This window comes from Peromyscus californicus, unplaced genomic scaffold, assembly GCF_007827085.1.
Source record: "Peromyscus californicus insignis strain IS unplaced genomic scaffold, ASM782708v3 Scaffold_21__1_contigs__length_65335640, whole genome shotgun sequence".
NCBI classification, from domain to species: Eukaryota; Metazoa; Chordata; class Mammalia; order Rodentia; family Cricetidae; genus Peromyscus; species Peromyscus californicus.
In genome coordinates this window covers 42,645,964-42,661,039 of record NW_026294514.1, presented here as the reverse complement: position 1 = coordinate 42,661,039, position 15,076 = coordinate 42,645,964, and the positions used below count along the sequence as shown (strand labels likewise).

The 15,076-nt window shown below is 44.1% G+C and overlaps 1 protein-coding gene across 11 annotated transcripts in view; it reads right to left on the bottom strand.

Moving 5' to 3' along the window:
- Ptprm (protein tyrosine phosphatase receptor type M) overlaps nt 1–15,076 on the bottom strand; it is a 715,625-nt gene that overhangs the window by 217,185 nt on the left and 483,364 nt on the right. For all 11 annotated transcript variants that reach the window (XM_052750180.1, XM_052750177.1, XM_052750181.1 and 8 more), the window contains one exon: nt 3,310–3,442. In XM_052750180.1, the coding sequence (XP_052606140.1) occupies nt 3,310–3,442 (133 nt within the window). The remainder of the gene's footprint in view (nt 1–3,309; nt 3,443–15,076) is intronic.

Here is a 15,076-nt window from a genome sequence, read left to right as displayed (position 1 = left end):
GAAGGCATGTAGGTAGGTATGGTGGTTTGAAAGAAAATGGCCCCCAAAGGGAGTGACAGTGTTAGGAGCTGTGGGCTTGCTGGAGTAGGTAGGGCCTTGCTGGAGGAAGTGTGTTACTGTGGAGGTGGGCTTTGAGGTCTCACATATGCTCAAGTCACGCCCAGTGAGTCAGTTCACTTCCTGTTGCCTTTGGATCAAGATATAGAATCCTCAGCTCCTTCTCCAGCAACATGTCTGCCTGCATGCCGCCATACTCCCAGACGCCATGCTCCCCGCCATGATGATAATGGATTAAATCTCTGAAACTGTAAGCCATCACCTCAATTAAATGTTCTCCTTTATAAGATTTGCCATGGTGTCTCTTCACAGCAACAGGAACCCCAAGACAGTTGGTAAATAGATGATCGATAGATAGGTGATAGATGGATGGATGATAGGTAGATAGGTAAATATGTAGATAGTAATAAATAAATCCATGAGTAGAGGAAAGCCAGGCTAGTAGCACAAACAGAAAACTCTACGAAGTTTGATAATATTAATTTCTACCTAGAAAAAGTAGCCAGTTCTGTGTAGAAGTCCACACCCAAGGCCATTCTTTTCCTTCTCTCTCTTTCATTCTCTTTCCTCATTCCCTGCTGGCGTCTCCTTATTTATTGAAGACTTTCTGTGGGACAATGAGAAATGTGGCTGAAAGATCAGCTGCTCAGGGACCAACATCACAGGGCTTAAAGTGACGGAACAAAGAGGATGTTTGGAAGGCCTACTGGGTAGCTTAAATAATGAAACATGCTTGTTACACACCAGTGAAACTCTGGCAACCGATGCATGATTCATGCACCGCTTTAACTATTCTGTCTAAAAATGGTGCTTGTAAAATTTAAACTTGAATTTCGGCAGAAAAACCCTGAACAATTCCAAGTTTTAAGGATTTCTATCACGTGTAGCACAAGCCTACATTTTAAAGTGTCGCATTTACAGGCAGAGTGTGTTGACTAATTTGTCTTATGGAGAACACAGTCTCTGTTTCAGAGAAGGCCAATACAGCAATGCATGCTGTGCAGACAGCCCTGTTAAGATTACTGTGTAGTAAATAATCATGTAAAATCTGACGTGACTTATGGGTCTTTGGTCTAAAATTGTATCAAGGCCATATGTTACCAGAGGCAATCTCTTTCCATGCATAATTTATGGTATCAACCCTGTGTCTACCTAAGAGACCCAGGTAGAAAAATGAACAATCCAGCAGAGAAAGACCCTTGGAGGATTAGTTATCATTTAGCTGAGGTCACGAGGGCAACCGGATTACTACATTTCAAGCTGTTCCTCACAGAGAGCTTGCTGGATGACACAAAGCTCCAATATAGTCTAAGAATTTAAACTAAGTCTCAGAAATCTTCAGTTTGAATAATTAGGCATAAAGGACCTATTGTTACTTGAGATTTTCCTTGGTGCATGTTAAAAACAATACAAAACCACTGATATCCCCACATAGATATCTACATAAATGTTGAGGTGAGGAGCAAGCAAAGATCACCCAGAAAAAAAAATATAAGCGATGAGGGACAAGAAAAAAAGAGATACACCAAAATAAAAATAGCATGAAATGTGGGGAAGAAGAAAGAGAAATAAAGACCTAAAGACAAATAAGGCTAAGCGTGGTAGGTAGCTCATGCCTACAATCCCAGCACCCAAGGGATGGATGCAAGATCTTGAGTTCAAGGCCAGCTGGGGCTATAGAGTGAAACCCTGTTTCACAAAACAAAACAAGCACACAAAAGAAATAAAAAAATGAAGAGAACAATGGGGTAGGAAGAGGAAGGGTAGGACAAAGGACATCTGACAGGGACAAAGGACACACGGAAAGAGCAAGACAACGTTGTTGGCTGGGTCCACGTGCTTGGATGTGAACTCACTTATATATTGCTCAAACACAAGGCTTATTTTCCCTTGAGATGTTCCTTGGACTCTACAAGCTCACACTGAAGGGCTCTAGCGTCAGAATGATTATTTCTAGTTCATAAGGCACATCCATGTACTAGGGATGTACACCCTGGGAGTACATCCATGTCACAGAACCCTGAATTCCAAGTGTCCTGAGCTGAACTCTTCTTTCTGCTATAAGGTGTCTTCTAGTCCTTCTCTGCTCCACATTCGGGTGAACGGTGGCATCATCACCACCGCCTTGCTGCAAGAACAACTAGGCTTCTTCTAGACTTTTCCTTCTCCCTCCAAATTGAAAATTTATCTCCTGTTACTCCCTCTCCATTCAATCAGTCTCTGTACAAGAGCTTTCCTCCTTACCACACTCACATCTGCACACAAAACTTAGCTGATACCACCGTCAGCTAGACTTCATGATGGAGTCCAGCCTCCTTCCACGGCCACATAACCTTCACCATCTGACTCTGGGTCTGCTTCACCTCCTCAGTCCGTGACCACACCCCCAATCCATGGCTTCAACTGCTCCTAACCGCAGAGGGAAGCAGCAAGCCTCCTGCACTTCCTCTGTTTGGGACCATTTATCCCACTGCTTCTGACCATCTATATTTTCGTTTGTCATTTTATATAAATTGAAGACTTTATTATTAAGTTGGGTTTTTAAAAACTTGCTCACACAAAAGCAGACACCGAATATTTTCCATCTAGGGAAGAAAAGAATCACTTACCGTAGCCAGAGTTCCTCATCTCTTCCACCAATGAACGATCCCTTAGCCAGACAGAACCATATCATAACCCTGAACTGGCTCCAACGAATTAGTCCTTCACATGTGGATGCCCTGTTTCGTTTTTTTGTTTGTTTGTTTGTTTGTTTGTTTTTTACTTTGGGGCTGATCTTTGAGATTGTTTTCTTGTGGGGTACAGTACTGATTAACTGCTCCAAGCATGATACCAAAGTAGAACATTGGCTCAAGGAATTCATCCTCACAGTTTTCATTATAATGGAGGGCAATCTTCCTCCTCACATGCTTGGGAGCATCAAGTACAAGAAGTCAGTCATTAGGACCAAACACTTGTCAGGAGATAAAACAATTTCACATAGCTTTTTATATTATCCCATGGGAAGAAATAAAGTTCTTCTATTTCTTTTGGCATGATATGCTTTTTATATTCACAAAATCTCCAAGCATTTACTCTAAATTTCTGCCCCCTAACTGCAAATGCTACATGATTAAAAATGTTCACAATCACAGTCACAGCTGTGTCTTGGCCACCATGGCCTACCCAGCAACTGGATCTTATCATACCCACAAAGTGACCTGGCAGACAATGACGAACAGCTCCACATTGGGCACCCAGCTACAAGCTCACCTCTTCTTCATCACCAGCACAACTCCCAGAAATATGATAACGAACAGCAAGATGCCCGCAATCACTCCGGCGATTTTAACTGTGTGGTCTGTTTGTTTCTCAGGTTCAGGGACTGGCTTTGGGGTAACGGCCCCTGGAGATGAAAAGGAGAGCAAGTGGGTAAGACAGAATAAAGACATTACATTTAAATTTCGCCCCCTTGCATTTAACAGAATAATACAACTTATCAGAGCCAGCAGACCAACAGGCTTTGATTTCTTTTTTCTTTTTTTTAAGCAGCTTTCCTAGGTGCTGAAAGCATTGTAATTGCTCTTGTTGTTCAGCATTCACTCTCCACAGCACACCCACGTCTGACCCTTTTCTAAGAGACTTCTCAAACGCACTTTTAAATATTCTTATTATCTATGCTGGCTCCCGTTCATTCTTCCTTCCATTTAAAAACTTGCTAACAGTACACTCGCTATCCCTAAGCCTTTATCCAAATTTGATTTGCTCGAGCATTTTCCTCAATTATTTTTCATAAATGAAGCAACAATTCCATCACATATTAGCCCAAACACCTGGAAAAGTGAGATAAGCTCATTTACCATGCTTTCCTACCAGCCATTGTTTTTTTTTTTTTTTTTTTTTTTTAAAAAAAAAAAACACAATAGAGACCTCCCGCCTTTGGAAATCTGAATCTAGGTCACATCTGGGAAGCAAAAGGATCCTTCTAAGCAATTTATTCACAAAGTGGGCAGCAGCTGGTGATCACGCCACCGGCACCCACGGTTCATATCTGTTTAAATGAGATAACCAGGGCCTCAGAGTGGTGGCCACGTCTCGGCTCGCTTGTGTGCCGGTTTCCAACACACCGTTTGTCCCGCTGACGGTATAATGTGATAGAATGTCAAATCTATGTTGATGAAATATCCATTTCCTCTGCTAAATGAGTTCAGGACCAAGAATATTAGGAGTGTAATGTCCAATTCATTCAACAGCATCTACTTTTGAATAGAGGTTTCTCCTGGCCTCATCAGGATGTGATGGCCTTTGGTGTTTGGACCACGGCACCACCCTTCCTAAATGGAGCAATGTTATGTGCAAACTTCTCGTCCTAGGATCTTTTTCCATTTTTGTTGGTCAAAATGTAATGAAGAGTGAGAGTCTGTGCCTGCTCTTTCTCCCTTTCCAGTGTGTTTTCCACCAACGTGTCCCTCTGTGCTTGAAAAACTGTACTGGTCCTGCCTCTGTGCCCACATGCACAGCTTAGCAGGCATCCTTTTGGGGAACAGGCGAGGTGAGCCACAGCTGCCGGGTTTCCTCAATCCTTTGGAAGCATATGGACTCTGCTTCTCTCCAACTACACTCATATTACAATTTTCATTCGAGAGAACACGGCTGTAACCTGGCCTGGTGAAGCTGGGTGTAGATTAGAGGAGAGACAAGAGATGGAAGACCCCAGGCCACCCTCATACGCTTTTCTCCTACAAAGGGAGGGTGACCATCCCAGGTGTCCTGTCTACTGCTTCTTAGGGCCAGCTTCAGTTACTGGCTTTTAATAAAAAGGAGCCTTCTAGCCATGCACCTTCCTTCCTTATTGACAATGATGCACATTGTAAGTAAAAGCCTTTAGGAGGAACTTCCGATGACTATTTATTATTATTATTATTATTATTATTATTATTATTATTAATTATTTATTTATTTTATTTCTGACAATGTCAAAAGGACAGGAAATCCTCTTCTTTTTTCTTTGATGGGTAGCCCTCAAACCTGCTGTCTAGTGAAATGTTAAGTATTAATGATAATTATTTCATAGTAATTACATCTGAAGAACACTCACTGCCTTAGACCTGGGGGCGGAGTGGGGGGGCAGCACCAGGTGGCTGATGCAGAAGAAACTGTTACATTAAATACATTGTTTTGGAAAAAAAAAATCTATGGAAAAATGCATACTTGATAAGAGGATAAAAACTTTATGAACGCAAAAAGTAACCTGCAAATTCAGAAACGGAGGTCCAACCATTTCTATTTTTATTGGATTTCCAATTTTAAATGTGTAATTTGCAAAATAATCTTTTTTCTTTCAAATGTTGGCATGCTGGCAGCCATTTTTATTTATTTTGCTAGCTAGTGGTTACTAGTTCTCCAAATATATTTTCAATAGAGCAAAATGATTTTAAAGTTCTTTTTTTTGGGGGGGGTGGAGGTGTAAATAGTAAATACACCAACTGAAAAAGAAAGAATTTAGGAAAAAAATTATTTCAGTTTAAAAAATTCTCACATTAAAAAAAAAAAGAAGACGATCTGACCCACACATTGTAAGTTCTAAGAAAAGAGAGGGCCACTAATAGGTATGTGCTTGCTTCCGCCAACCAAGTAACCAGGTATTTTTCCTTGAGCATTACCTAGGTTGTGATGCAGCTTTGAATGGGTATTCCTTTCCAGGGCAAAGATTGCTGCTCACCCAGCCTTTGTCCTTTTAGGGAAGCACGAAAGGACACTGTTATGCAACCCAGCAGAAGCTCAATATCCCCCTCCTTAGGGCTCCTCGCAGGTCAAGAAAATGAAATGTTCTGGAGCCCTGAGTGGCCCTGCAGCAACATGATCATGGTTGCTATCATGTGAAACAGAACAATGACCCCTAAGGAGGTGGAGGTCTGCCTGGGACCACCCACCTGGCTAACACAGGTGCTTGTTTGTGGGCTTCTAGGAGAAGCAGAAAAACTTAAACACCAAGTCAAGATTAGGTGGGTACTAGCTTCCACCAGCCTGATGAGGGGGTATCCATGATGCTGGGCTGCCTCTCAGAACAGGCAGGTCCTGCCTTCATTACATAGTATGAGGCCCCTGTGCCCTTCCAGAAACCAGCGTCTGTGTGGGTTCCCCTTAGAGTGGGTGATCTTCTTCCCTCTCTCATTTATTTGGAAACACAGGATTAGGTCAATCACATTGGGTTGTTCCCATTTCCTTTTTACCCTATGTGGGTTTGAATAAAAATAGTCCCCATAGGCTCATATATTTGATCCCTCTTAGTCATCAGGGAAGTGGAATTCTTTGATAGGATTAGAAGGATTAGGAGGTGTGGCCTTGTTGGAGGAGGTGTGTCACTGGGGATGGGCTTTGAGGTTTCAAAAGCCCACGCTACATCCAGTCTCTCTCTTTCTTGGCCTATGGATCATGATGTAGTTCTCAGCTATGGCTCCAGCACTTGCTTGCATACTGCTGGGCTCCAAGCCATGATGACAATGGACTAAAGCTCTGAAACTGTAAGTCAGTCCCCAATTAAATGATTTCTAAGAGTTGCCTTGGTCATGGTGTCTCTTCACAGCAATAGCACAGTGACTAAGATACCCTACATCTATGAATGTAATGGCATTGACTATTTTTATCGATGAAAACAGAAAGGTACATTTAAACACCATCATTAAAGGTCTCCGATACAATTTCTAGTAGGAAGAAAAAGAGAAACTCAGAAGCCAGGGAATGTCTGTCCAGTACAGCATCTGACTAGTTTCAAATTGGCAGAAAACAGAGTTCTGGCCTGGTGCTTAATGTTAAATTTTAAATTAAATCACAGCAGCATGCCAGACCAAGAACATGATGTGCTCAGCCACTGGCTTTAGGTCTGGACCCAATTTTGACTACTGAACTGGCTGTATAGGTTTTCCCAGGAGGCCATGAAGGCCAATGCTGATGACCTGAGCTCCTGACCACCCTGTCCATAGTGCTTGGAATGGCTTCCCTTTGCCAGGCTGGGAAAAGCTGAGGGGGGATAGCCTGGTATAACAACACCACAAGGAATCTTTAGCTGATTACTGCTAGGGCAACTGTGAACACAGAAGAAAATATCACCAATATTCTTCATTTATTTAATAAGTGGTTTCCTGACACTTTGCTACATTTCTTACTGTATATTAGGAACATAGCAGTTAGCATATGGACAAAAAAAAGGAGCACAGAATTTATATTCCATTGGGCAAATATAGAAAAGTATTTGAACAAGGTCTGTGGGCCACACGTTTCTTGGTGCTAGGCCTGGTAGGGTGATGGCCAAGTAGTGAGAACTAAGAAGAAATTACTAAGACAATAGCATCCATTGGAGAGACGAGCAGGAGGAATGAGAGCGAGGCATGGCTTTACCCTCCTGACCTCATGTAAGGTGAAACTGCATCACTGGGTAGGAATGGAGTGTAGCAAACCGGGAAAATGGCCCATGGCACTGGTGTGTGGGGGTCACTTCAACAAATAGTAGGAAGAATTCTGCTTCAGATGGGGCCCACAGCAGGATTCTGAGTGGAGGAGATAGAATCTGGTTTATATTTAACAGCCCTATCTTGGCTGCAGAGAAGGCTGTAAGACATCCATAGTGGAAACACAGACATCAAGAGCAAGGTTATGGCAACAATCCACACTGATTCTATGATGGAAGCAGTAGAGACGGTGATGCTTTGTTCAACTTCCTATATTTCCAGGGTATTTGCCAATGAACTTCAGTAGGTCAGGACAACCAACACACAGGTTCCTGGAAGTCATTACAGAAGACCTGAAGGTCATTGACTGAAATTGACAGTGGGTAAAGCAGGTTCAGACAGGGACAGCAGGAGCTTAGTGGTAGACTCCTTAGGATGCCGCGCTAATGACATCCAAAGGAGAGACCAAGTGGCAGCTGGGACAGGTGAGATCTCTGGGTATGAGATACCAACTCAGGGAATGCCATAAAAACGATAGTGTGGAAAGCCACAAGTCTACACAGGGCCACTGAGAAGATGAAGACTGAGAGGTGAGCCAGCCAGGGTAGTGTGGAGAGGAATCGGCCAGGAGGAGGTCATCAAGGTGAGCAAAGGTTAAGAGGGAATGTCTCTGCAGCATGCTCAGTGAGAGATGAGGGGATTGTGAGATGTTATCTCTCATGAATTAAAGATGAGGAGGACGATAGCATCCCTGAGGCCAAATGCTAATGATAAACAAAAGCAAAAGTCAAGGATGCAGGGGTGGGGGAGGGGAGAAAGAAATGCCATGATGTCTTAGAAGAGTCAAAGGTCGGGGTAAGTATCCAGGAGGTGGGACTGGCCCAGACCAGGAAGCAGTCACTGTGTACTGAGGAGCAGGAGGAGCAGCTGATGGCTGGCAGATGTGGAAGAGGTCTTGGAGTGTAACACTGAAATGGTCTCCACTAATGGCTTGATTGCCTGTGAGGAAAGCAGCCAGAGGGGTTGGGAAGAAGATGAGGTAAGAAGGTTAGTCAGAGGTGGGAGAAAAGGCAGGAAGAGTGTGGGGCAGGGAGGGTCCATGGAAGAGGCTGGAGACCCCTGCAGCACAGGCTTTGCAGGTGGTCAAAGGTGAGAGCTGAGCCCTGAGCTTAACGACAGAGAACAGGGCAGGTGACTAAGGATGGCAAGGGGTAGAGGCAGGAAGGAAAGCGGTGGGAGGGGATGTGGGGTGAAGCTAGCCCTGACGCTGACAGCTGAGAAATCTGGGAGAGGAGAAGACTGGGGAAAGATGGTGGCTGGGGCTGTGACATACCCCAAAGCACATGAAGCTTGAGGATTTCTTCCCACCTCACAACCAGAGTGAAGGAAGAGGAGGAGGAGTGAGGCACAGAGTGGAATGAACATTTGGAGCTATTTTCCAAGGTGGCAGAGGGATGATTGGTGACCACTGGAAGTGTAGATGCCTTTCCCGGTTGTCCCACATCACCTACATACAACAGCCACAGGGCAGCAGAATACACGTTTGTTCCTGTGACCCAGGGTTCAAATCAATGCCTCTATAGTAAGTCCCTCTTCTGCACCAGGTCCTGTGACTAAGGGGAATTAGAGGAGGCAGATCACTGAGCCCTCATGACAGAGATCTGGTCACTGTCAACAACACAGGAAACGGTGGTAAACGCCCACAAGCTCCAGAACCTACTTGGTGCAGTGTAGGGAACAGAGTCGGAAAGGCTCCATGCCAGAGGCAGCAATGAGCGGTCTGAGAGATGTCCACAGACAGGTAGAAAGCATGTACCAGGGTGTCAGGCAGAGAAGGTTTTGTGAGTACGGAATAACTTTGCTTTTGGAGCCCAGTCAGGGCTGGTAACAGTATAGGAGGAGCCTTGGAGGCAAGGCTTTGTGCTGTGATAGGCATTGCCCCAGGTAGAACATTGTGAGTTAGATAAAATAAACACCAAGCCACAGAGAATAATGGAATTGGCCTTGAGAATAACCAGGTAGGAACCCACAGGTTCCACAAAGAAGGGTATGGAAGGAGATTAGAGAGCTTCCTGAAAAGAAAGGCTATCATTCCAGCAGACAGGGATTCCCAATGTTAAAGCCAAAGCAGGGCAGGAACTGAAGGGATACATCTGACTGCGAACAGGGGGTGCTCGCGTCACCTGACTACCAACAGGGGGTGCTTGCGTCACCTGACTGCCAACAGGGGGTGCTCGAGTCTCCTGGCTTAAGTCTTCCTTGGGGAAAGGGGTTGGTGCCGCTTTAACAGGGGGATAAGAGTGTCTGGGTTCAGCATTTGAACTTAACCCAGGCAACACATGAGGACTGTCACAGCACGCTCATGGATCTCCAGTGGCAAACCAGTACCGTAATCTCCCCTCTTGGTTTCAGGTCCCTGGCGGCAGGGAAGAAACAGGAACAATGGGCACACGAGGGGAATGGAGGTGGGAATGTCTCTTGTTGAAGCGCTAGAATCCCAGGCTGCCTGGGCTCCTTTGGTGGTCCAGGATGACCCTGAACTTGAGGTTCTCTTGCCTCCACGCCCCAAGTGCTACGACCACAGACATGCAGCCCTGCACAGGGATCGTACAGGTCTGGGGCTCAAACCCAGGGCCTTGTGGTGTACTACAGAAGTACTCTGCCTTCTCTACCATCCGAGAACACATCCTCCCCTCCAAAAGTTTGGAGGAGCAGTGGTTAAAAAGAAAGTCTAAATGTCAACTGAGCTAGTGTCAATCACTCCATACTAGCATTTTTATGACTACGTGGAAGTCATCATCGAAGTTTTGCCTTTTTCCTCTTGACCCTTTGTACAGGATTTTTCTGTTCTCTTCCTTAAAAAGAGGAACATCCAGGCTTAAAAGATTGTTGTGAGACCAATCATCCATGTCTCGTTGCTCAGAGTATTACAGTTCTTTGCAGTCTTATTTACTTTGTTTTTAGTTGTACCTTAATATTATATGTAATGGCAAGACAACCCGAAGATTTTTCATCTAAATTACATAGTATTGTCTTTCTTCCTAGGAATAGTCAATTACAACTCAGAGAATAACCTGTGCTCACACTCCGTGTAACCTGATTATGCTTTTGAATTTACAGCTTTCCCTCTGCCCCCGATTCCGCTGCAGGGCAAACAGAGCGTGCACAACTTCCAAGTAATGATCGCGTATGTAGTTTTTCATGCACAACTGAGATACTCTGTTGTTTGAAAGGCACATCTTCCCCTCAAATTAATCTACTCTCTGTCTCTCGTTTTGGTTCTAATTTCATGGCAGTTATTGCTCCCCTTTATTGATGCGGCTGACACCCCGTGGAGAGGACGATTTATCAAAGACTCTGCACTCACTAGCTGGACTCTAAAAGTTCTGAGAGAATTATTAACACTATTACGATTCTGATGAAATACTTTCTTCTTCCTGTTTGAATTTCTTGAATCACGATCAAGTCATAAAACGAGGAATCAACTTGTCAATACCAAGTCATCAGCCGTGCGCACCTTTCATATGAAGTACATAATCAATAACAGGGATCTAAGCGGCTGCTTCAGGCTTTTCGGAGGATGAGTTAGTTAAGAGTGTGGTGTGGGGGGATCCCAAGACACCGAGCTAAATTCTGAAGGTATTCAAATCACCATCTGTTGTCAGTCACGTTTTCTGTCAGAGCTTATGCTTCTGGGTCACGGTCTAGCCTATGTTCAGCCCTTAAAAATGATTTCTGTGGCAGGAAGAATATAAATGCTTCCTACACAGAGTATTGTTTACAACCCTCCCATCCCAAGTCCTTTCTGCTTCTGCAATTTCTTATTACTTTACCAAAAATAAATATATTTAGGGTCAGCGAGATGACTCAGTGGGTAAAGGCACTTGCCACCTAAACGGATGACCTGAGTTTGATCCCTGGGACCCACAGGGTAGGAGAGAACCAACTCCTGAAGCTGGCCTCCGATCTCCATACATACGCCAACACATACACAACACACATCACACACACACAAACACAAACACACATACAGATACATAAACACACACAAACACAGACACACACAGATGTACACAAAGACACACACACACCTCCCACCCCATATCACACCCATTCAAACACTAATTCTTTTGAAAGCGAATACATTCAATAAATGAAACATGCTTGCTAGAAGTATCAATACTCCGAGGGCCTCAAAATGTACAAAGAATCTTCATGTTGGGATGGGAAGTGTCTTCTCCATGCCCCAAGAGCTACACACATGTGGCCCTTTAGAAGTGTACCGAGCACAGAGAGTGTAGGACTGTGTTCATGCTGTAGAAGCACTCTACCACCGAGCTCCACCCCACATTCAGGAAAATACTGCTGAATATACAGGCATAAAAGGAAGTCTTACAGGGGAAATCTGAGAGAGGATGCTCACATGCTGTGTCCAGAACGCAACAGGAACTCAAAGTCAGAGCAAGTCAATGAACCTTGGCCATACAGACAGAACATTTGGCCCACAGAGGTGGGATCAATACGAAAGAGATTTATTCCGGCCCCAGGCTGAAGAAGAGGCCCCTGACACATAGATAAGCCTGCCAACTTCCAGAATGCCAAATGATGCCACGTCCTTTCTAATTGCTGCTTCGTTCCTCCACCTAGGCCCCTGCTTTACCTCCAGTTCTGAACCTTTGCCTTCCAAATATACATCTTATCTAATCGTTTTTACAATGTGCTGCAGCCATACCCATGTCCTAAATAATAACTCAAATTGGGTCACTCTTTACTGAAACTGAAACCACAAACATGAGAGCTTCCCAAGGCGTATTTCAGACGGCAGTCAAGGCCGTTTGAACTATTTCCCATACCTCTTTTTAAACTTTATTCCTTGCTCGTTTGCCATCCACCGCCCTTGGACTCGGAAATGGAGATGTCTGATTTCCCCCCAAGCAGGTTCCCCTTCCTGCCCCCCTGTTCCATCTCCAGGAAGCTTTCCCTAGCCCCTCTCTGTAGTTCAAATCTCCTCTATCGCTCACACCCACGGAATTCCAGCACGACCTGTGACTTCTGACCACATAGCAAGTGTGCACTCTCCAAACTCTGAGAGCACTTGCGTAAGACTTACCACTTTCCACCTGAGCTCAGTGATTCTGGTGAGTTCTCTTCATTCTGTGCTAAGCTATATGTTCTTTAGGGCAAAACCCGTTCAACCTGTTTTGTGTTCCCTTGAAGTGACCAGCCCCGCATCTTGTCATGTATGCAGTACGCATGTAAGGCCACATCTGTAGAATCAAAGCTCTGTCACAGTCACGCTCACTTTAGTTTCCTGTCCCTCTGTCTGCCATCTTTTTCTAGCATAACTGTTCCTTGTTTCTATTAAAGCCCCGGACATTGGGCAATGGGCAGGAAGGGGAACAGGAAGGAGGAAAAAGAAGTAACCGGTACAGGAGGTCCTGTTTTCTGCCCTCTGCTCCACAGCTACTCAAGACTGAGAAAGGAGCTAATGAGGAAGGGGCACACGCTCCACCTCAGATGGCCTTCCACAGATTCTGAGACAATGTGCAAGAGAGGAGAGTGTCTGAACATGGGCTCCGAGGAACAGCCAGAGAAGAAGAGATGCGGATCCTTGTCAGGAAAATTACTACCCAACTTTAGTCAACGGTATAATGAGATTAACAGAAAGAAAGTGTGGACAGAAATACCTGTGCCAAACAGAGCTGCATCACCCACAGCAGCGGAGTGTGTGCCTGTCAGTGACCCTCAAGTTAACTGGGTCTGCACAGAGAGACAAGAAATGAGCTGCTGTCAAGAATAAAGCGCTAGGAAGGCAATCCTTGTAATGATTAAGCGGGCGCAGGCCATTTTTCATGCTTATATAGGAAATTTGTTTTAGAAATTTCAACTAGCCCAAAATCATTTCCATTGTAATTACAACGGCCTGGGGTCCTCTGCTAAGGAAAAATGTGGAGAGACATTTGATAAGATAATGGTCGTATGGATCTAACTATTAATAATAATTTCATTTAATAAAATGGTTACTGCCTCTCATCCTGCCATGACAGCATTTTATTTTCAGAGTTCTTCATCACTTAGAAGAAACAGGTGAAACACAAACATTATCTTTATTAAGCCCCACACCAGCTGAAAGGCACAGGTGGCTGCCTTTGACATGTCTTTAACTGTGTAGTATTTGTGCATGCGCACACAACAGTATCCAAAGAAACTACATAGTAGATGAGGGGAACCCACCAAAGGTCAAAAGATAATTTTTAGGACTGAAGAATCAGTAAATGCTTGGCCCATGACCTTAAGGACCTAAGTGTAGATCCTCAGCACCCACAAGGAAAGCCAGGCAAGGCAGCAAGCCTGAAATGCCAACATTAGGGTGTGGGGAGAAAGAATGAACTCTAGAGTTCACTGGGAAGCCAGGCTCACCAAACTGCTGAACTGAGTTCAGTGAGAGATTCTGTTTCTAAGAATAAGTTGGAGAGCAATCGAGGAAAATATCCAACATTTACCTCTGGCCTCCACATGTATGTACATACATGTCTACACATGTGCTTGCATGTCCACACACAAGTACATATCCATGAATGCATATACATATTAACTAATTTGGTGTCTTATAGTTTTTTAAAAGATATCGATCATCATCTTTCATCTATCTATCTATCTATCCATCCATCCATCCATCCATCATCTATTTATCTAGCTATTATCTACATAATATCCTCTAAGTAAAAAAGACAAAGCTAAATCACAACATTTACACAAAATCTCAGAGAAAAGTTGGCATACAATACATCTATTACAATGGTGGCAGAGATACAGCCCATCACTATCTGTCACCCCCAGCCCGAGGAGTTCCCTTCCTCCTTACAGATCTTCACTCAGGTAAAGTTGGACTCCTGAGTGTTCTGTGGAACAGAATTTCAGGACAAGTCAGGAAGAAGCAAAGTTAGGGAGTTATTAAGGGGCTATGAGGCAGAGTAGATAATTTACACACTGGCATGTAGAGACAGTTGCTCCCAGGAAAAATGGTGGAACCCATCTGGGACATGGGTGTGGCCCTCTCAAGAGATAAAGCAGCAGTTAGGTGTCTACTCTGGCTACATATGTGATTCAATACATTGAATACTTTGCATTCAAAATTGTGTTTTGTAGAGTGGGTTGAAGATTAAAGTGCTGTGGAATGTCTTTCTGTATGCTGTGAATATGTGTGGCTCCCATTGGATAATAAGTAAAGCTGTTTTGGCCTATGGCAAGAAAGCTTACAGCCAGGTGGGAAATCCAAGCAGAGATACAGAGAGAAGGGTAGAGATGGGAGAGACGAGAGCCTGCCACTGAAGGAGCAACAAGATGCCAGCAGACTGGTAACACATGGCAACATACAGATTTATAGAAATGGGTTAATTTAAGATGAAAATGCTAGCTAGCAAGAAGCTGAAGCCATAGGCCATACATTTTGTAATTAATTGATTATTTTATAAGCAGCTATGGGACCATGGGTAAGAGAGATTCATCTGGACTGCTGGGCAAGGCAGGACTAGAGAAATTTGGGGCTACATTATAATTTAAAAGTTAAAGTTCAAAAACGAAGTAAAAAC